Below are 23,197 nucleotides of genomic sequence, written 5' to 3' on the forward strand. Positions count from 1 at the left end.
TATGCAGGCGACCGTAGCAGAATATGAGGAAACGGTCCAGAAAGCACAAGACGCGTGGAAAGTGTGGGCAGACGTAAGATTTCGTATTATCAAGCATTGAGTAGGGCTGGGTAATTCAAGCTAGGGGTGGGCGATATGGCAAAAATATCATATCACGATTTTTTTCAGGAAAATCACGATTCACGATTTTATCACGATTCTTGGTTTTACTATTTTGTGACTGAGCATTACAGCCAAACTAATGTCCATATTTTAAAAACAAAGCCTTAGGTAACAAAATATAAAATAAAAAAGAATGGCAGACAGGGGTGAAGATAAAACATTTTTCATTATTTTCTTTGTTATTAAATATTAAGATCAAAGATACACATACAAATTAAATAAACAGTGCTTTATGTTTTCAGCTACAGTAGGTGTATTTAACAGTAGCATTGAAGAAAGTAATTAAATAAACATAAAACAAAACATAGAATTCACTGTATAAATTATACATAATACTTATTAAAGCTACTATTAAAAGTTATCAGTCAAGAGGAGTAAGTGATTTTCTCTTTGCATTTTGTTGTTTTATTAACATTTAAGGGATAGTTCTCCTAAAAATATATAATTGTCATAATTTACTCTCTCAACTTCTTTTAAACTCGAATAAGTTATTTCTTCTGTTGAAAATAAAAGTTATTTGGAAGACTGTGGGTAACCAAACAGTTGATGTACCCCAGTGACTTCCATAGTATATTTTTCTCCTATGGAAGTCAATGGGGACGAGCTACTGTTTGGATAGCCACATTCTTCAAAATATTAATATTAGAAAAATATTAGAAGGAAATTAATACAGGTTTGGAACAACATTAGTAAATAATGAGATAAATTTTTTGGGGGGGGGGTGAACTATCTCTTTAAGGACAAGCGGTAGCATGTTTACTATTGCTACTGTCTCTTTAAGAGCTGTGCGCGCCGCGTCTAATATACACGCATTTGACAAGCAGATTTTCTCTCAATTTTCTCAAGTTTGCTTTCACTTAGACATAACTGACTTTGTTTGTGTAAACCTCTACTGTATTTGACAGTATTAGCACAATAAGACTCGAAAGATAACTTAGTCCAGTATCCAGGCGCTGGTAGACAGGCTTTTAGTGCATGTGAGCTTCACATGTACGCGCTGAGAAACGCACACGTTAGAACAGCGCATCAGCACGCGAATAAATGTTTAACCGACAAGGCATTAAAGCACATGCAAATCATGAACTTTTGTGAACTGCAGTGTCTCGTTCCGCTGCGTTAACATTTTATGTGAATATACGTCGCGTTGTTCAGCATGTTGGGCCAGAGGCGCCAGAACAGCAACTGATAGAATGCATGATACTACGATATTTCTTCAAAAGCAGATCGTGGAGACATTTTAATCGTCCACGATCAAAAATCGTCATATCGCACACCCCTAATACAAGCTACGTGATGATGTGGTGAACATCATAATGCGCACAACTGACGTATGCCAGTAATTTCATTACAGGATTTCCATATACAGTTTGTAACTTTCCCAAACCACTGTCTATAAACATTTAACTTGTGTTGGGGAAATGGTAGAGCAAAGCCTCTGCTCCTCATTTAGGGTCACACTCACACTCTTGTGTAAATTTTTTTTTTATTTTTTATTTTTTTTTTTTATAAACTTTACTCTACTATATTCCTCTCCACCGCCTCTAAGACGCAAAAGCGATGCCTGATTTGTGAACGAACTGATTCTTTCCAATGAACCGGCTAAATTGGTTCGCAAAGTGCAATGGTCTCCACGATCAGCTTAGCTCAGTGCTTGTTTATGTATGCATGAGATGTGTAATTCTTGATAAAAGTGGTCCACAGATATACATCTGGTCTGAACCCTTGTCCACGCGTGTCATTCAGGTTCCTGCTCCGAAGAGAGGTGAAATCGTTCGACAGATTGGAGACGCTCTCAGAAGGAAGATCACCGCTCTCGGCAGCTTGGTGAGATGTCATGTCGATGCCTGTACAGATGCCGTAGATGAGTGGCTAAGCGCTGACATGAGCTGTGTACAGGTGTCTCTGGAGATGGGCAAGATCTACGTGGAGGGTGTGGGCGAGGTGCAGGAGTACGTGGATGTGTGTGACTATGCCGTAGGACTGTCCCGTATGATCGGCGGACCCATTTTACCCTCTGAAAGTGAGTTTGCTTCACATTAAGCTTTCCTGTAGCTCAAACAGTTGAGTATTAGCGCATGCAACACCAATGGCATGGGTTTGATTCCCAGGGAAAGCAAGAATTGATAAGAATGTAAACGTGTACCTATGGATGGTTCTACTTCAGAACCGGTGCCCAGTGAAACAATTCCTTGGAACCGTTAGTATGCCTGCTTAACGATTCCGCTTATCGGCTCCGCTCGTTGCAAATGTGTCATTACGTCACACACGCGCTGCGTTGTTTTAGTTCAGAACGCAGCAAACATGGCATCGAGGCACAAGCGAACAAAAAAAAACTCTAAAGTTTGGTTATATTTCAAGGACGACAATATATGAGGCGCCATCTAGGGCTTAAATCAAACGTCATTCACGCACACATATATGAAACACTTGCATACACATACTAAGTAGTCAAACATACATGTATACTGCTGAATGCTCAAACAAATACATATGAAATGCACAACGACACAAAGTCGCTCACGCACATACACGCAAACTCTACACACACGAGATGCACGGAATTCTCCAGGCACATACTCATATGAGACGCACGCCGCGCACACACAAACTCTCCACGCACATGCTCATATGAGACGCGCGCACACACAAACTCTCCACGCAGGCACGCACATACTCATGAGACGCACGCCGCGCATACACAAACTCTCCACGCACATGCTCATATGAGACGCGCGCACACACACAAACTCTCCACGCAGGCACGCACATACTCATATGAGACGCACGCCGCGCACACACAAACTCTCCACGCACATGCTCATATGAGACGCGCGCACACACACAAACTCTCCACGCAGGCACGCACATACTCATATGAGACGCGAGCACACACACAAACTCGTGCAAATACTCGATGAGAAACGTAACCCGAATCTACAGCCGTAACACACACGCGCGCATGCACACATCACTTTTGAAGTAAAAGTGAAATTAAGGATGCAGTGCATCGAGATATCGAATTGAACTGAATCGATGACATGATAATCGCAATCGAACCGAACCGTGAGACCAGTGTAGGTTCACACCCCTAATACCCTTATAACCCTGTATTTATTTCCTCACCCAATGAGAATCGATAAGGAATCGAATCGATAAGCAATATCGATAATGGAATCGGAATCGTTAAATTCTTATCAATTCCCATCCCTACGCGTATCTTGAAATGCAATGTAAGTCGCTTTGGATAAAAGCGTTTGCCAAATGCATAAATGTACATTATACATGCATGTAAACTGGGCTGTGGTTGTATTTAAATCAATTGAGGCACTGAATGTTTTTTGGCTGTTTTGAGGGCCGGGCCACGCACTGATCGAGCAGTGGAATCCTGTCGGCTTGGTAGGAATCATCACTGCCTTCAACTTTCCTGTGGCCGTGTATGGCTGGAACAACGCCATCGCTCTCATCTGCGGAAATGTCTGCCTCTGGTTAGACTCGCTTTTCTCCTCGGGTGTCAACTGGATGCAGAGTAATAGCATTCAATATGCAGTTAATGACTTATAATTATTTTCACAGGAAAGGAGCTCCGACGACACCCCTCACAAGTGTTGCCGTTACCAAGTACGTCATTTACATGTATTTGCCCCCCCCCCCATTGTTATTTCACATTTATTACTGAGCGAAACGGCTTCTCAAATAAGAAAAAAGGCAGGACTTGCTTTTATGTATTGGTCAGGATTGAGTGTATTGTGGGAAGGGTTGCTGAAATGAAGGCGCACCTGAGAGCCACTGGCTGAACTGCAGCCTTGCATACGTCAGCATATCTCATGAAGAGCAAGCTAAGGCATTGTGAATAGATTGCAAGGTCAAAATAATTGTTCTTAATAAAACCAGTTAAGTGCATTATGACAATAACTAGTAAATGTTGCTTTCTTGCTGCCCCTCAAAGAGAAACTGTTAATCAGTGCGCTTAAAGATCATGTAAGATTTTTTTTTTTTAAAATACTGTACAATCTTAATCTTGATTATTGTTCATTGACTGCTATTAGCATGCCATTATGGGTTTGAAAACCCACGGTTCGGATCATATTACAGGTTTTGAGTTTTCAGTTTAAAAAAACCCTTTTCTTTCCATTTATTACTTAAAGAACACTAAGTACTTTTTCGATGCCACACAAAAACCACTTGCCTAGTCATGGTAAGGGCTGTTACATCTCCGAAACACGCTCTAAAGTTGTAGACCAATCATAGCAGACTGATTCCAGCTGACCAATCAGAGCAAACTGGGCTTTTCGGAAGGCGGGTTTTAAAGAAACCGAAACTAAAAAAGAGCATTCAGAAAGAGGGTAAAAAACTGGTGGTGAAACCATCTAAATGATTAGAAAAATTTGTTAAAATGATCTATGTAAACATTAAATTATGTACAAATATTTTAGTTGACCCCCTAATCAAAATTATGAACCTGTAAGTGAGCATTATAGGGGCACTTTAAAATAGGCAGAAACTGTTATAAATTCAATATTGTATGATACATTTTAAAAACACTGATAACAGAGAATGTATTGTGTATCTCTAATTTTGATAAGTTACGGTCTCGAGTTTCAGCTCTTGAGTTTGTAGTGTTTTCTCTCTTATATCCGGACCCTGATTTTGATTTTCTTTCTTCTTTTGTTCATGTTCTTGTGTAGGATTGTAGCGGAGGTGTTGGAGCACAATCATCTTCCCGGTGCGATCTGCTCTATGACGTGCGGTGGTGCGGACATCGGGTATGTGACAAATACACAAATTTGAAATAAAGCACATTAATACTCTGAATAGTTTAGCACTTGTCACACTAGAACATTTTGACTGTTATTCTGATACCATACTCTTACTGTACAGAGAAAAAGCATTTAGTGTGTGTATGTGTGTGCGCAGCACGGCCATGGCAAAAGATGAGCGAGTGGGTCTACTGTCCTTCACAGGCAGTACTCATGTGGGCCAACAGGTGGCCATGATGGTACAAGAGCGGTTCGGTGGGTTTTATTCTCTATATCACATATCAAATCATACAACATTATGCACTCGCATGGAACAGGACAGGCAAAGAGCCTCGAGCCGGGCTCAAGCTTAAGCTGTGCCATATGCTATTGCTCCAAGACATGCCTTTAGCTTTAATCACTGCAATAAAGGATTACGTTTTGTGTTGACAAACAAACAAACAATGTCTGTTAGATATGTCAGAAAGCACAAATCTGTTGTTCTCCATCTACATTCTCTTTTCAATCTTGCTGCTTTTAGGTTACAGGTGGCTAGAGATCTACAGAAGGAAATAATTGCTTTTCTTAGTACAGTCACAGCAATCATTAATCATTAATAATACAGTAAATGGATTTTCTTATAATATAGAAATATTCAAATAGACAATAATATGCTCTTAAACAAACTATGTGAAAACAATATAACTAAGGAACAAGCTTCATATGAATCATATAAACAGTAATGACAACAACAGTAAATAATCCTCCTCATTAGGGATGCACAGATATCGGTATCGGGCTGGTACTGCGCTCATGTTCTCGGACTCATTAAAGTGCTCAAAACATCGGAAAACTGTCTGACATCGGAAACTTTTCCTGACATCAGGAAAACCTAGAGCTTCACGATTAATCGTTAAAAGATGGTGATCTCAATCCAAACACCCATACGATCTTATTCCTAAATGACAACGATTTGACTGTCTATTAAACCTTTGACAAAATCACACCGGATCAGTGAAATCTGTGTTGGCGCTGCTGCTGATCCAGAGAGGGTAGTTATGATGTACCGTATAGGTGTGAAACGGCTTCACCAACACTGTTTTCAATCACACAGTATCATTATTTCTGTCTTAAAAATAAGTAAATCACCTTTTGAAAGTCACTTGGTGCTTTAAAGGGGCATTATGCAGAAATCCCGTTTTTGTCAAACAGCGACCCCTAGAGTTACTGTGGAGTGCTTGAATTTAACGTTACTGTCGTAAATACCACTCACTCAGAGCGTGACATGGCCTGTTACATAGATAGTATACAATAGTACATTGTGTTTAATTTGTCGTTTAATGAGATATAATATATGTTGTTAGTGGTGAGAATTTTCACGTGATTAAATACATAGATCCGACAATTTTAATGGTCCAGAGGCAGAACTTTTGCAAGTGTGTCAGAGGTTCTGGGTTCTAGTCGGTACTAGTAGTATAGTTTATTTTCCTCATCAAAACCGATTGTTTATTAGTGGTTGTATTTCAAGCAGGGACATGTTTTTTGTGCATTAGGTTTTGTGATTTTACCATAACAAAATATAGAGAGTATCTCAGTCCCCGCAACGGATTCAGGCGCGCGTCACAACAGAACACTGTAACTTATCTGCACCACTGATCGCAGAGGCAACGAGCACTTTGGTCACTTGATTTCAAAAATAACACATTTTAGATCGCCTCTTATTTAACAAACAGACGAAATGAATGCTCTACTAGAGTTACCTGGAGATGTTTTATTTGTTTGTAATGGTATCGTTACATCCGTGCCGCGAGAAGTTTCAATGGGGACATAACACACCCGCAAATTATGCCTATGCTCGTGTCCGACTCCTCGCTCGGTCAGTCTGCCGTTTCCTCTTTCTCTGTTCCTCCGACAATGCTTTCCTAGCTTTCTGCATCTTATATGCCGGCTCAGCCATGACGATAGTGTGACAAACTCCATCCATCTACCTTGTTCCTGTGTGTATGTGTGCAGTTGCCGTAAAGGAATATGTTACATCGCGAGAGCTGATATCACGCGATACTTCCTGACGCGGCCCGCCGCACCAAAGTTGCAAGTGGGATTTTTTCGCTCACAGGCACCAGGGGGGGTCGAGACGCCCACCATTCAACCCGAAAGAAGTTATATAAACATTTCAATAACTCTGAAGCTGTTCAGTTAAGCTAAAAAAGCTGCATAGTGTCCCTTTAAATAAAGATTGTATTGACTACATCATTACACCAGTAGGTGGCGACAAGTGAAATGTATTTGTCATTGAATAATTCAAGAGATTTGTTCATAAACGCTGATTCATCCAGTTATGAAACAAGTGAAGTATTTATGAATCATTCATTTAAACTATTTTAAAAAATCATTCAAATTATTTAAACATTTAAAACAGGCTTTTGTCCAAACTTCTAGTAAGTTGCATGTTATTTTGTTTAGTTGGTTGTTCAGAATTGTGAGAATCGTGATATATATTTGAAACAAAACAAAAAAATGTATCCAGAATCGTGCAGCTCTAGGAAAACCCTAAGACATTGGCTTGGTTCCTGATTTGACACATGATTTTTTTTACAGGTCGTCAGCTACTGGAGTTGGGAGGAAATAACGCCATCATAGGTTTGTTGCATTTAATTCATTGAAAAGGGTTTGGTTGGAATAAGCTATATAAAGGCCCTTTCACACCAAGGACGATAACTATAATGATAATGATATAGTTCTATACAATTGTTATAAAATAAATATAAAGAAACAGCAGAGTTCACACCACAGCTATAAGGATATCGTTGGAATCCCTTTCAGAAAGATGTTTTCCAACTGATGAACAATAAAAAATACCGACAGCCAATCAGAATCTATTCCACTTTAAAGAGCTCGAGCATTCAAAACAACAGACGACAAAACTGCAGTGCACACTTATAATAAACAGTGTTATCATTTGTTGGTGTGGACGCTAATATAGTTATGGTTATCCTTATAGTTATTGTTCTTGGTGTGAACGGGCCTTTAGTCTTTTGAGTAATGATAATTGAATAAACTGTAGGGCTGCAACAACTAGTTAATATAATCGATAATGAAAATAATTGACGACAAATTTTATTATTCAATCACAGAGGAAGCCTGTCAGTGATGTGGCTTTACAGTAATGAACTACGCATTTCTAATCAGAAAACATGCTTGAAAACCTGTGCGGGCCACAGAGTGCAGTAGCGGAGCGGCGTGAGCCCTGTCCACAGCAGGAGCACCGCTTTACACTCTACAGCTGCCAGACAGCTAGCTCTTGTGCTGGATATTACATTTAGCTTCTAAATTGACAATAATTACTTAATCTTACTGATATAGCAAGTAATGATATTTACATGAGAACAGTAACTGTAATGGGATTGAAGTATAAAACATTTACTGTATAACAAACATTTACTATACTTAAATGACAGTAATATGTACTATAATCAGAAGTGAATGAGTGGTCAATCTACCTCTTACGGCAAACCATTTGTTTGTACTTTTTTATCATCGATAATTTATTGATTTATATTGTCCTGCTGCATTCATACATTTGAATCTGTTTTCAAAGGCTCCACCTCCCGTTTGCACATTGTTTTTGGAGGATAAGCTTTGGACATGTGTAATTTCTTTTCTTTATTTTGTCCGATTAATTGAAGAAATAATTGGCAGATTTATCAGTTGTCAACTGTTAGTTGCAGCCCTAATGAATTGTCCTGTAGTTAGTCAACATTTGAAGTGGATCAAAACCTTTCATCAAAGTTATACTTGAATTTTTAACAATACCCGTTTTTGTCTTAGGACAACTTTGATTATTTTTTTGATCCACTTTAAATGTTGACCACTGTTTAATTAAAAAACTGTGATTGCCATTTAGAAATACATTAGTGCAGTTGGCGTGTTCTAGCTAGAGCTGTAAGATGAGCCAGCCGATGCATTAGTAGAGGGTTATTCCGCTGTGTGGAGGAGTCTTGAACCTCATCAGAACCGAGCTCGACTAGCCAGGACTTCCACACTGGGGGAAAACAGTCAGATGTACTGTAGAAATATGAAGGAATTTTCCATATTGGTTATTTTTTACAGGTGTTTTACCTGTATTTTGAATTATGCATTGTATTGTGTATGTTTTAGGATTAACAGAAATTTACGTAAAATTACTGGATAATGTCCTGGCAGAAAATTACCAGTATGTTTTCCAATTTATTTATTTTTTACTGTGTAGACAGTGGATAAGAGCGTTTTAGTGGATAAGCTGGTAGATCAAACAAGTTCTTTTTTTTTTTTTTTTTTAAAGCAAGAGAACAACAACAACAAAAAAAACATCTACAAAACACAATCAAAACAGACAAAAAAAAAATATATATATTACTCAGTATAGAGAAACAGACATTATAAGTGTAGTATACTAAGATTATCACAAAAAGGTTATTCTTTGTTACATTAAAGTATTGAATCACTTGAACCCAAGGAATATATTCGTATACATTTGAAGAATAGATCATATACAATACCTATATGAGTATAAAAAAAAGAACCACTACTGCAACACATTGACCCAATTCTTGTAGAATGTCTGCCCAAGGTCACTAAATCGCAACTGTCTTTATTTTATTCAGTTAATTCAAGAGAACTTCAGTCTTAGAGCATAAGTTAGCTTCTCCATTGTAAAGATATCATGTACTATGTTCTTCCAGTCTTCGAGAGTGGGCAAAGTTGGTTGCAGCCACTTTCTTGTAATTGCTTTCTTGCTTGCTATTGTTTGGATTCTGAACAGGTATTTGTTTGGAAAATCACTGCTAATCAAACCCAAATACATCACCTCAAAACTGAGAGGAATTTGAATCTTAAGAATTATTTCTAAACAATTATGTATCTCATACCAATATTGATTTATTAATCAATATTGGTATGAGATACAAAATTGTTTAGAAATAATTCTTAAGATTCAAGGAGGACAACTCCAGAAAATGTGAAAGTGATTTGCCTTGTCAACCCCACAACTTCTCCAACAATTGGATGATTGTTGCTTGATCTGGGCAGGTGTGGAGAAAAACCTAGAAACACCCTTCCACGCAAACTCTCTCCAGAACAAAGAATGTGTAGTTTTCCATTGTGACTCGCATATGCTTTCCCACTCCTCTACCGAAAGACTCAGATTACCTTCTCGCTCCCATCTGCTCTTTATGTATAATGTGTCTACCTGCTTAGCTTGTTGTAGCCCACCATACAGCTTTGAGATTGTTTTTACAGACATCTGATTGATAGGCTAAAAAAAAAACCTTTAATAAGCCATTTTCTCCTTTCCTTAACACATCTTCTTTAGCATGTTCTAAATAGTGGCGCAGTTGTAGATATCTATAAAAGTCTTGGTTCTCCAGCCCGTGATTTCCTTTAAGCATTTGAAAGCTCTGGAGTTTCCCCTTGTTCATAAATGTCCAATAGGCAGTTAAGCCTTTAGTCGTCCACCTTTTGAACCTGGTATCTGTTTTATTAGGAACGAACTCCGTATCATAGGCACACCAGCGCAGCAATACCATAGAATCTGTCACATTACATAATTTCACTATTTTCTTCCAAATGTTTAAGGATACATTTAACCAAGGATTATCTATAGTTAATAATTTATTTATCAGTCCAATATCGCCCAATGCTGCCTGAACTGGAACATCCTGAGATATGGCACTTTCTATTTCCTTCCATCTAGATTGGTATGCCGGATTACATAAATACACCAAAGGTTTGATCTGGGCAGCATAATAATAATCACTCAAACAAGGTAGTGCCATTCCCCCCTTTCCCTTCGATAGCTGTAGTGTTTTAAATCTAATTCTGGGTTTCTTCCCTTTCCAGATAAATCTTGAAAACAGTTTATCCCATTCTATGAACTGCTTTATTGGTATATTCACTGGCAGAGAATGAAATAAATATAAGTCTCGGTAGAATGTTCATCTTGACTGATTCGACCCTTGAGCTCATGCTTAAAAAGGGGAGAAGATTCCATCTAGATATTTCAGTTTTAATTTTTGTAATTAGAGGTGCAAAATTAGCTTGAAATAATCGTGATATATCTTTTGATAAAATTACTCCCAAATATGTCATTGAAACTGAATCCCAGTTGAGACAAAAACTCCTGGTAATGAAACCAGGTGGCTTATAATTAAAAGTGAGAACCTGGGTTTTCTGTATGTTCACCTTATAGCCTGAAAATGAACCATTTGTCTCAAGAAGTGACATCAATTCTAAAAAAAAGACTGAGTTGGCTGTTTTAAGTAAACTAAAATGTCATCTGCAAAGGCAGCTACCTTGTGCACTCCTGTCCCCATTTCTATACCTATAATTTTGTCATTTTGCCTAATCCACTGGTTAAGGGGCTCTATGAATAGGGCAAATAAAATAGGGCTAATTGGACAGCCCTGACGTGTTCCTCGTTCTAGAGTAATCTGATTAGAAAGATCACCATTCACCTTGATTCTCGCTAGTGGTTTATCATATAATGCTTGAATAACATTAATAATAGATTGGTGAAACCCAAATCGTTTCATAACCATAAAGAGGTACTTCCACCTAACAGAGTCGAATGCCTTTTCCGCATCTAATCCTACTAATAAAGCTTCAACATTGTGTTTAGTTATATGGCTCATAATATGTAGAGAACTCCTAATATTATCTTGAGTTTGTCTCAGCCTGACAAACCCAGTCTGATCTGGATGAATAAGTTCTGGAATAATTACATCTAATCTTCTAGCCAGAATTAGATGTAAATAGTTTGTAATCCACATTTAAGACACTGATAGGTCGGAAATTTCCACACTCAGTTTTATCCTTACCTTCCTTCGGTATAACTGAAATAATGGCTTTCCTCCATGAGGGAGGGACCACCCCACCTTTTAATATCCAATTGAAGGTGGCAAGTAAGATAGGGGACAATGGCTCTCTAAGGGATTTATACCATTCTGAGATGAATCCATCGGTGCCTGGAGACTTGTTTACTTTCAACCTCCTAATAGCTATGTTCAACTCCTCTTCCTTTATTTCAGATAATAGTCTCTTGTTATTTTCTGCAGAGACTGTAGATAGATTTAAAGAATCAAGAATTTTTGTCCCCTGAGAATCTTCATCTATTTTCCTCTGGGAGTATAGATTCTTATAAAATAATTCAAAATTTTTACGAATTTCATCCGAGCCATTTTCTATTTTTTTGGTAGTAGGATAAGGATTACGGATCCTGTAGCTCGAATTTTCCGCCTGTTGTTTCAAAATCTTTATGCGAAGAGTTTAATAGATTTGCCTCCCACTTCGTAGTATTTTTGCTTAGTAAATATAAACTTTCTCTGTACTTCTTGCATGTACAAATCATTCATTTCTTCCTGAGTCTTTTTAATCTCTTTTTTCACCTTGGAGTCCAAATTCCTCATGTGTTGTCTTTGTAACTGCTCTAGATGTTTCTGTAATTTATTAAGTTTCTCCTGCCTGGTCTTTTTGAGTAGCGAAGTGATGGCAATAATTTTCCCCCTCATCACCGCATTACATGCATCCCAGAGGATAGGTGGCGAAACCTCCTCATTGTCATTATTTTCTAAGTATGTGTTAATTTCTTTTTGTCCATTTAAAATACTAGAGTTTAATCTCCAGAGCGTAGTCCTTGCTTTATTATTCAATTCGAAAGTCAAATAGACAGGACTGTGGTCAGAGAGATCTATTGTTCCTATCTCGCAGCTCTTTATCCTGTTTCTGTCTTTACTAAAGATAAAGAAGTAGTCAATTCTAGAATAAACTAAATGTGGAGAAGAAAAATGGGAATATACCTGCCTAGAGGGATTAAGATATCTCCACAAATCTGTTACTCCCAGCTCTTTTATGATCACATTCATTTTCTTACTTATAGGTTTAGATTGACTTGGATAAACTTCCAGAAGAATCTAATCTAGGATTTAACCTAACATTGAAGTCCCCTCCACAAATTGTATTCCCCTGTGCATTAGTAGCCATTAAATCAAATATATGTTTATAAAAAGACCAATCTTATCCTGGAGGAGCATACACATTGAGAAGAGTAACTAAGGAGCCCTCTAAATTTCCTGTAGTCATGACATATCTACCCTCTTTGTCCGTGATAGTAGATATAAGTTCCAAATTTACTTGTTTTGATATTAGTATTGCCACTCCTCTCTTATGGCCAGATTTATAAGAGGATGAAAAAACATGTTTAAAGCCTGACCTCTTCAGCTTGCTGTGTTCTACCTGTGTAAGATGTGTCTCTTGTAAGAGAGCAATTTGAACATTCTCTTTTTTGAGTTTTGAGAAGATTTTGCTTCTTTTAATTGGATTGAGTACCCCATTCACATTGAAAGATATCACCTTAATATTATTTAACATCTTTTCCCTTTAACATACAACTTATCCTGCAACCCTTCCTATGATTCTGCAAATGAGCAGACACCCCCCTTACTGCAGTGCACAGCAGTTGAACACTCAAAACAAAATGAGAACAATGAAGAACCATTAACAAAACAAAAACTTTAAAGACTTCCAATAAAGAGGTCTCTTTTCTGACCTCGTGTGAGCCGAAACAGAACGGCCCTGAGGGAAAACCTTCACAGTTCAATGGGGAAGGGCCCGCTATACTGATCACATTGGCAATACAGCTTGCACTCATGTGTCAGTTCAACAGCTGTCCTCCGACATTCGTTATTACTTTCCTTGTAGGTGAAAACACTAGCGTCACAAAACTGTTAAAACGGCTCAATCTATTTCGGAAAACAACAACAACAGTAAAACCAACTTAATAGAATCAATGATCGGAGTACCGTTTAAAAGACTGGAGCTTTTCCTTGTAGCTTGGCTTGTCTCTGGTGCGGGCTCGTTCCGCTTTTTTACCAGCCGTGCGCCAGGTGAGACGTTGAATTCGCTCCATCAGTATGTCTCCATCAGTGTCCCAGACAGTGATGGGAAATCCCCTGTCAGCTAAATCCTTCATCGCTTCTTCCGCAGTGTTGTATACCGGGATCGCATCTGGAAAAAAACCCCGTAGCTTGGCCGGGAAGGGGGTTTGGAACTTGATCATCTTCTCCTTAAGTAGCTTCTTTGCTTCATTATATTCCTTACGCTTTCTAAGTACTTCTGGGGCATAATCATGATCAATGTTCACTTTCCTGTCCTGCCAGACAAAGCTCTTCTTCCTCCACGCAGTTCGCAAAATTTCCTCCTTCATTTTATAACTGAGAAAGTTCACCACGATTGATCTCGGTGGTGCGTTTTCTGGCGGCCGTGGAGCTAGCGCGTGATGTGCTCTCTCAATCTGAAGGGATAACGATGTTTCCAATTCCAGTTTCTCCCTCAGCATATCCTCGATGAAAGCAATCATCGATGGCGAATTGCCCTCTGCCCCTTCCACGACCCCGTAAATCCTGATATTGTTCCGTCGCGAGCGGCGTTCTTGATCTGTTATCCTCTCCTCTAACTGCGTCTGAAGTTTCAAAACCTCCTCCATTACGCTTTCGGTGTTTTGCGATCTCTCCTCCAAACCGACGATTCGTTCCTCCTGAGGTTGGTTTTTTGGATGTCCTCTTTGATGTCTTTTAGCTGATCAGAATTGTCTCTCCTAAAATCACGCAACTCGTGGAGAATCATAGCCAGGCTGACGGTCTCCTCGGGTTCGCTGGCGCCTCCTCGCTCCAGTACAGTATCCTCCGGACAGACATTTAATGGCGACTCGGCATTTTGCCCCCGTGCATCTCGCTCTAATTTTCCAGATTGCTGTTGCTTTTTTTGTTTTCGCCTAGTGTGTACTTGAGCCCCCTCTTCCATGACTACAATAATGGTAATTCGAGTTTGTTTCTCGTGTTTCGGGGCTAAATTCTATCGCTTAGTCGGAGAGCTAACTTTTCAAGCTGCCATCAGTTAGATGACGTCACCGGAAGCCCCAGATCAAACAAGTTCAAGATGCATAGAGGGTACCTAATGACATTTACATTTAGTCATTTAGCAGACGCTTTTATCCAAAGTGACTTACATCTGAGGACTAAAGCAAGCGAGTCATCGTGAAGAGGGAAGAACGTCGCAAGAAGTGCTCAAAATACAAAGTTCAGGCATTGCTCAGAGTAGCAAAAGCCAGACAAGGGAAGATTTAAAAGAGGAGAAATTTTTTTTTGGATTATTTTTCTCTTTTTTTATGTTAAGTACACACGGAAGAGATGAGTTTTCAGTTGTCTTTTGAATGCTGTCAGGGATTCTGCATTACGGACGAGGGTGGGGAGATCATTCCACCAGCATGGAACCGTGAATGAGAATGTTCTGGAGAGTGATTTAGGCTTGTAGGCTGTAGGGACGTAGACTTGTTGGGAGTGAAAGTAGGACGGAGCTGAGTCTGTGGTAGATCTGTAAGCAAGCGTCAAAGCTTTGAATTTGATGCGAGCAGCGAGTGGTAGCCAATGCAGGGAGATGAACAGCGGAGTGACGTGGGCCCTTTTGGGCTCGTTGAAGACAAGGCGGGCTGCAGCATTCTGGATCATTTGTAGAGGTTTAGTAACACATGATGGAAGTCCAGCCAGTAGAGCATTGCAGTAATCAAGCCTAGAAATAACCAGGGCCTGGACGAGAAGTTGTGTTGCATGCTCAGTTAGGAAAGGCCTGATCTTCCTGATGTTGTGCATTACAAACCTGCATGATCGAGCTGTCTTTGTAATGTGGTCTGTGAAGGTCAGCTGGTCATCAAATATTACTCCAAGATTTCTGACTGACCTTGATGGGGTGATTGAGGAAGAATCTAGCTGGATAGTGAAGTCGTGCTGTGGAGACAGATTAGCAGGGAGGACGAGAAGCTCAGTCTTTGCCAGGTTGAGCTGCAGGTGATGTTCCTTCAGCCATGCCGAGATGTCCGCCAGACAGCTTGAGATCCGTGCAGCTACTGTGGGATCATCTGGTTGAAATGAGAGGTGGAGCTGTGAGAAACCATGTGCCTGTATGATGGGTCCCAATGATGTGGTGTAGATGGAGAAGAGGAGTGGTCCAAGAACTGAACCCTGAGGAACCCCTGTGTTCAGTTGATGTGCTTTGGATACCTCGCCTCTCCATGTAACCCTGAAGGACCTACCTGTGAGATAGGACTCAAACCAGTGGAGGGAAGTTCCTTTGATGCCCAGTGATGAGAGGGTGGACAGAAGGATCTGATGATTCACAGTGTCGAAGGCAGCAGAAATATCCAGCAGAATGAGAACTGAAGATTTGGAAGCAGCTTTTGCGATCCGCAGGGCTTCTGTGACCGACAGCAATGCAGTCTCAGTTGAATGGCCTTTCTTGAAGCCAGATTGGTTGACATCCAGCTGGTTGGTCAGAGACAGGAAAGATGACACTTGGTTGAAAGCAACTCGTTCAAGTGTTTTCGCAATGAATGGTAGGAGAGAGACAGGTCTGTAATTCTCTAAAAGTGATGCGTCTAATGTTGTTTTTTTAAGCAGAGGAGTTACCCGAGCCTGCTTGAATGCTGTAGGGAAAATGCCAGTGTGGAGGGATGAGTTGATGAAGTGTGGGAGAGATGGCTTGTAGAAGGTGAGAGGGGATAGGGTCTAGAGGGCAGGTGGTAGGATGACTGGAGAGAAGTTTAGATACTACTTCCTCGGTTAGCAGAGAGAAGGTAAAGGTTTCTGGTAGTGGGAGAGGATGGTTTGGGTTCCTGTGTGTGTGGAGTTGAGAACTGACTGCTGATAGAGGTTGTTTTGTTGGTGAAGAAGTTAGCAAAGTCATCAGCAGTTAAAGAGGAGGTGGGTGATTGTGGAGGTGGACAGAGGCAGGGTTTCCGTTGTCCGGTAATTACCGGACATTAGCCGGGGAAAAAACGAAATGTCCGACAAAATTAAATCTCTCCGGTCAAATTGTCCGATTAAAATTGCGTAATAATCCCGCCCCCCTAACACAATATGAATTTGAAAATAAGCCTAAAATGTATAAAGAAAAAATACACCGACCTTTGGCTATGTTATGAAGGAACAGGCTCTACCGTTTGAAAGTTGTTAAACAACATCGCATGCTGCATTTCAAATAAAGCGCACGCCTATAACGGCTGTAATATAGACCTAAACAACGAACGATTGAGTGAGACGTTTCAAATATGGCCAGGTCCATTGATATTATTGATAAACTGATAAAGTTGACGATGCAGACTCGCCATCTTCGCAGTAGTGAACGCGCCTATAGAGAGAAGTGTGCACGCGCCGACGCCTCCGTGTCCTGATTAGCCTATATTGTCCACTATATTTGCTTCTTATTTAATAATCCAGGCAAATTTGTTGATGAAACATTGATTAAAATTAATATACAATTTATACAAAACGAAATTTTCAAGCAAAAATAATATTCGAAGATCGTTGGGTTGATTATTATTCAAAAATCGCACCCCTCCACCACATGCACGCACACATGCATTAGACTACACACCAGAGCATGTGAGCAAAGCGGAGCAGTGTGACGCTTATTATAAGTTAAAAACTTAAATATACGTTTCATTTTTATAAATAATATAATGTTTTTTTTTTTTTTTTTTCATCTATGTTGATTAGGCTATATGAAAAGGGAACCGCATGAGATGAGTAAGATAGGATCATAAGATGACCAATAGGCCTATATATCGGAAAACATTTGGAATTGGTCAGACATGATTTTTGACCACTTAGGCCTATTTAGTTTTTTTTGTAGAAAGCCTTTCTTTAAAGTTTATTTCGTTTTGTATAAATTGTATCTTCATTTTAATCAATGTTTCATCAACAAATTTGCCTGGATTAAAAAATAAGAATTTATTCATATGAAGTGTGCATTTCTCTCTCTATGCGCGTTCACTACTGCGAAGATGGGGAGTCTGCATCGTCAACTTTATCAATTTATCAACAATTTAAATGTTTCATGCATAATCATTACTTTCGCCGGTTCTTTGTGGCAAGCTTTATTTCAGGTGTTGCGTGATATCTCTGCGCCCAAGTAGCAGTGCTTCGCCTGTGTAGAGTCTCCGCAACGGCGATAGATTGAAACGCGCGTCCGAGTGAAGATTGCGCAACTCGCGCAGCGTGTCGTCCATGCAACTGATAGCAGCGGACACGAGCGCTCAGCTTGATTTAAAAAACAACTGATTTTAGCGCTAGATCTCTTATTTAATAGCGAACTAAATGAATGATCTGCTAGTTAACTGGAGATGTTTTATTTATTTGTATTAGGTACATCCGTGCCTCAATGTTTCAAAAAGTGAATGTGTGTGAAACCATAGTAAAAAACAATTGGTATTAAATTGACGCCAATCGGACGTTCATGTTTTTTCCGTCTATTTGAAAGTTAGGCTAATAATAACATGTTGCATTCTATACGGCCTGATTATGTCATTTTTTAAGTTACATAGCCTGCCTCCAGTTTTCCTCAACTTGACTAATTAAGAGGCGATATTTGACCGGCATATCATCAAAATGTCCGTTAAACAAAACCTCTGCCGGTCACTTTGACCGGCACCATTTTTTTCTAGCGGAAACTCTGAGAGGAGAGAGTTAAATGTCTTAAAGTGTTCGTGTGTTAGAGGCGCTGTTGATCTTGCTGTGGAAATATGAAGATTTTGCAGCGTGAACATCAGCAGAAAAGGAAGAGAGCAGAGATTGATACATACTCAGGTCAGACGTGTCTTGATTTGCGCCATTTCATCTCCGCTGCCCTGAGTTTGGTCCGGTGTTCACGAAGAACCTCAGATAACCAGGGGTTAGAGGGAGTAGCGCGTGCTGGCCTGGAGGAGAGAGGGCAGATATTGTCTAAAGATGAAGTTAAAGTGTAGCATAAAGTATCTGTTGCGGTATTCACATCTAGAGATGAGAATTGTGAGGGTGAGGGAAGTGAAGATGACACAGCAGAGGAAAGATGGGAAGCACATGTTGAGAAAGGGAAATACGATAGAAGTGGGAAAGGAAAAGGAGAGAAGACGATACTTAAGTGCCTTGCCGGAGTCCTTGCCCGGTGAGGTCGCACAGGTAGTGTCGATGGTCTTCACACGAGGAGGCTGATACGCTTCCGCGACAGCGCGCGCACTACATAGATATAATGCGTACTAACGCCTGAGTGAGGACAGCTGTTTCTGCCCAGCAATTAACACAGCAAACGCAAATTACCCGAATAATGGGAGAAATCGAAACTAGCTGTTGGACAGCGCTCACTTAAGTGCTATAAAATTTAAACTGCAATACTATTCAGAGCGGCTGTTATATAAAGTGGGAACGCGTCTAATTCAAATACAAATTTGTGAGAAGGCAAAAAAAGAAAATAACCAGAGAATCGAAAACAACCTTACCTTGTGGTAGATACTACACTGAAACAACAGGAGAAATGTGATTTTTCTTACTAGTCTTTCAGTTTATTGTATTAGCAGGCTGAATACGTCCTGAGGTAAATTACATCGCATCACTGGAACCTGAGCAAACGCGGTGCCAGTCATAGAGCTGATCAGTTAAAGCTTATTAGCTGTATAAAGTACATTATCATCCAACGTCAGTTACGTCACATCAGACTTAATATAAATGTTTACATATTCTGGTAGTGGAGAACCGACCTCTCTCCCCGTGTCCCGCATTGGCCCACACAGGTGGTCACGCTAGTCTGAGGTTGTGTCATCACACTTATTCGTTCAAGGAAGTCTTTCCATGTTTATGTAGTCCATAAAGTCATTGCTCAGTGTTTTTGTCGCAGTGTTTGAGGACGCGGATCTTAATCTGGTTGTGCCGTCTGCTGTCTTTGCCTCTGTGGGAACGGCTGGCCAGCGGTGCACTACTACCAGAAGACTGGTTAGTATAGTGTGCTAAAGAGAAGCACTTGTTTAACCATGGTTTGTTGTAGTTTCTAATTTATTCCATCCCTTCGTTTGATTGGTTTTCAATCTGCTGTCCTGCTGAATTAGATGCTGCATGAAAGTGTACATGACGAGGTTGTGGAGAGGATCGCTAAAGCTTACAAGCAGATCCGCATCGGTGACCCCTGGGACCGTAAGTTCAGTACAGAATAATGGGTCTCGTTCACTAATAATTGTGTAGTGCATGAGACCCACTGTGTTATCTGTCTGTTTGAAATACAAACATGCATTAATTCTTCTGCATTTGGTAACAGCAAGCACTCTCTACGGACCTCTGCACACGACACAGGCTGTTCAACAGTATCTGGCGGCCGTCGAGCAGGCCAAGCAGCAGGGCGGCACCCTGGTGTGCGGGGGAAAGGTAACGGCATTCAGTGCCTATAGCAGCAGCATGATCGTCATTACTACACCAGAAACAGGGTGTCTTCGGACACTTACTGTTGATGTTGATATGATGTTCCTTCTAGGTCAGTGCTTCTCAGTCAGGATGCCTTTTTTAGCCCTTTAAACATATTCAGTTTACATTTAGGCCTTTAGCCGATGCTCTAATCCAGGACGATGTTTTTTTAGCATCACATAGGAGGCAAATTCCCACTGCATTCTTGCATTCACTGCAGGAACCCAATATCACGCATCAGCAAGAACCAATGACAGTGTGTGTTTGAGTCCTGAACAATGTGGCAAACACAGGCAATGTGATGATCAAATGACAGGTTGCTATTAAACCTACAGTAACGTCCATAAGCACTGTTCTAGCACGATATACTGCGCACCAACGGGATACTCCTCTGTTTCATATTGCTGCTTTGAGATTTGTACATTTTGTCTCTTGTATTTAAGCATGTTTGTGAAGTTAAAGCATTTGCACCTTGTAACTTCATGACCTGGATGATGCATTTAACTTGAGCTCTGACATCTGATCGGCAGATTATGGATCGCCCAGGTAACTATGTGGAACCCACTATCATCACCGGACTGCGGCACGACGCTCCCATAGTTCACACAGAGACCTTCGTGCCTATCCTTTACGTGCTTAAATTCAAGGTGGGATATTATATTTTATTCTATTTTGCATACTTTAAAATATTATATGATTAATATTTTTCTTGTAACATATTTTTCGGTTTTAGACAGAGGACGAGGCATTTGCCTGGAATAATGAAGTGAAACAAGGGCTCTCTAGCAGCATCTTCACTAAAGACATGGGCAGGGTCTTCCGCTGGATAGGGTATGTCTGCCAAGTGGCTCTTTAGTTCCTTGACAATGGCTGCTTTTCAATGTAAGCACATTTTTCTTTTAATCATATGAAATTAAACTTTTTTTTGTCAAAATTATGATAGTTTTTCTCATATGAAACGGTAAAATGCTCAGAGCGGCTCTGGAGATGAAGTTTATGTGTTTGTCCTCATAGTGAGGCGGCAGAGGCTGAAAACACAGAGTGAATTCCGTTTTATGACTGGATTCTGTGGTTCCGTCCACTTTTTCTGCATTGCGTAAATCATACGGCCTAGCATAGATGGACTGTTATGGAAGTGTCTTTATATAAAACTTGGTGAGTTCATGAATGTATAAGAGTTGTTTGTCTAACTATAGGCCCAAAGGCTCTGACTGTGGCATTGTGAACGTCAACATTCCCACCAGCGGCGCTGAGATCGGAGGAGCGTTTGGTGCGTATCAGTGCACCAGTACCACACCAGTACCACACCACTCTGTGCACCAGTACCACACCAGTACCACACCACTCTGTGCACCACTCTCACACCACTCTGTGCACCAGTACCACACCACTCTGTGCACCAGTACCACACCAGTACCGCACCAGTACCACACCACTCTGTGCACCAGTACCACACCACTCTGTGCACCACTCTCACACCACTCTGTGCACCACTCTCACACCACTCTATGCACCACTCTCACACCACTCTGTGCACCAGTACCACACCACTCTGTGCACCACTCTCACACCACTCTATGCACCAGTACCACATCACTCTGTGCACCAGTACCACACCACTCTGTGCACCACTCTCACACCACTCTGTGCACCAGTACCACACCACTCTGTGCACCAGTACCACACCACTCTGTGCACCACTCTCACACCACTCTATGCACCAGTACCACATCACTCTGTGCACCAGTACCACACCACTCTGTGCACCAGTACCACACCACTCTGTGCACCACTCTCACACCACTGTGCACCAGTACCACACCACTCACACCACTCTGTGCACCAGTACCACACCACTCTGTGCACCAGTACCGCACCAGTTCCACACCACTCTGTGCACCAGTACCGCACCAGTTCCACACCACTCTGTGCACCGCAGCAACATGAGCATTGGCCATGGGGTATAGGGATCAACCTTAGTGCAGTTGGCCATGCTGAAAGTACCGTAGACGTTCGGAAACTCCACCAATTGAAGAAATGCAAAATGTGATAAATATTTGTATCAATAGTTTGCGTGAAAATAACATTAAGCTCAAGTCATTGCTTTTCCTTTTCTTATTCCTTCCCCATTGATATCCCATTGGTCAGAGTCAGGCAAATCCTACAAGTTTGACACTTGACAGAACCAGGAATGACTGTGTGTGTGTGTGTGTGTGTGTGTGTGTGTGTGTGTGTGTGCGTGCGTGTGTGTGCAGGCGGTGAGAAGCACACGGGAGGCGGACGTGAGTCGGGCAGTGATTCCTGGAAGCAGTACATGAGGAGGTCCACATGGTGAGTGTCAGTCTTCAACACAACCTCAGCAAGTCGGCCAGCATGCTTGAAGTGAAATATAGCGTTAGCATGTAAATTGGAGACAATGACTTTTCCTGTTGACATTTGACCTTGGCCCTGAGACTGTCCTCCTCCTCTTGCAGCACGATCAACTACAGCAAGGACCTGCCGCTGGCCCAGGGGATCAAGTTCGAATGAGCTGTGATGTTGCCTAGTTAGCAGTGGGAAACGGCATTTATGATAGTTTTATGTATATCTGTTTGTACTGCCAGATAAAATAATCCAAAACAGCTCATCGATCATTGCAATGCATTTTGTAGCGCTTATCCATGCTGTCCTTACAGACTCAACACTGTTTATTACCAATAAACCATGAGTCTATAAACCCAAACTCGCTTGCAGTGCTTTTGGGAACGCTGCCCTGGACATGTTGAATTGAGAAGCACTGGAAAGGAGGATTATTGACCATTCAAATAACAAAAAAACTCATTAAGATTGTAACTGAGAAAAATGTAATGCCTTTAATACAAAGGAGAAGATATTTCCTCCGGTCTGCATGAGCATTAGAGCTGCGTTGTGTGCATGACAGAAGACCAACGCATGCTTCCTAACAGTGCCAGTCAAAGAAAGCAAATACAAGCTAGCTTGATGATCGTCATTCCACACGTTTCTGTCATC

At 40.7% G+C, this 23,197-nt stretch overlaps 1 protein-coding gene across 1 annotated transcript in view; it reads left to right on the forward strand.

The window, feature by feature from the left end:
- Window positions 1-22,910, forward strand: part of aldh7a1 (aldehyde dehydrogenase 7 family, member A1) — a 29,747-nt gene extending 6,837 nt beyond the window's left edge. Inside the window, exons 3-18 of the mRNA XM_056265568.1 lie at window positions 8-73; window positions 1,906-1,986; window positions 2,059-2,182; window positions 3,515-3,647; window positions 3,736-3,780; window positions 4,848-4,925; window positions 5,077-5,174; window positions 7,497-7,538; window positions 19,632-19,726; window positions 19,840-19,924; window positions 20,046-20,152; window positions 20,719-20,835; window positions 20,922-21,019; window positions 21,385-21,458; window positions 22,444-22,519; window positions 22,663-22,910. Of these exons, the coding sequence (XP_056121543.1) occupies window positions 8-73; window positions 1,906-1,986; window positions 2,059-2,182; window positions 3,515-3,647; window positions 3,736-3,780; window positions 4,848-4,925; window positions 5,077-5,174; window positions 7,497-7,538; window positions 19,632-19,726; window positions 19,840-19,924; window positions 20,046-20,152; window positions 20,719-20,835; window positions 20,922-21,019; window positions 21,385-21,458; window positions 22,444-22,519; window positions 22,663-22,717 (1,374 nt within the window). The 3' untranslated portion in view covers window positions 22,718-22,910. The remainder of the gene's footprint in view (window positions 1-7; window positions 74-1,905; window positions 1,987-2,058; window positions 2,183-3,514; window positions 3,648-3,735; window positions 3,781-4,847; window positions 4,926-5,076; window positions 5,175-7,496; window positions 7,539-19,631; window positions 19,727-19,839; window positions 19,925-20,045; window positions 20,153-20,718; window positions 20,836-20,921; window positions 21,020-21,384; window positions 21,459-22,443; window positions 22,520-22,662) is intronic.
- The last annotated feature ends 287 nt before the right edge of the window (window positions 22,911-23,197 follow it).

The sequence above is a fragment of the Rhinichthys klamathensis genome, unplaced genomic scaffold (genome assembly GCF_029890125.1).
Source record: "Rhinichthys klamathensis goyatoka isolate OS25496 unplaced genomic scaffold, OSU_Roscu_1.1 h1tg000236l_1, whole genome shotgun sequence".
NCBI classification, from domain to species: Eukaryota; Metazoa; Chordata; class Actinopteri; order Cypriniformes; family Leuciscidae; genus Rhinichthys; species Rhinichthys klamathensis.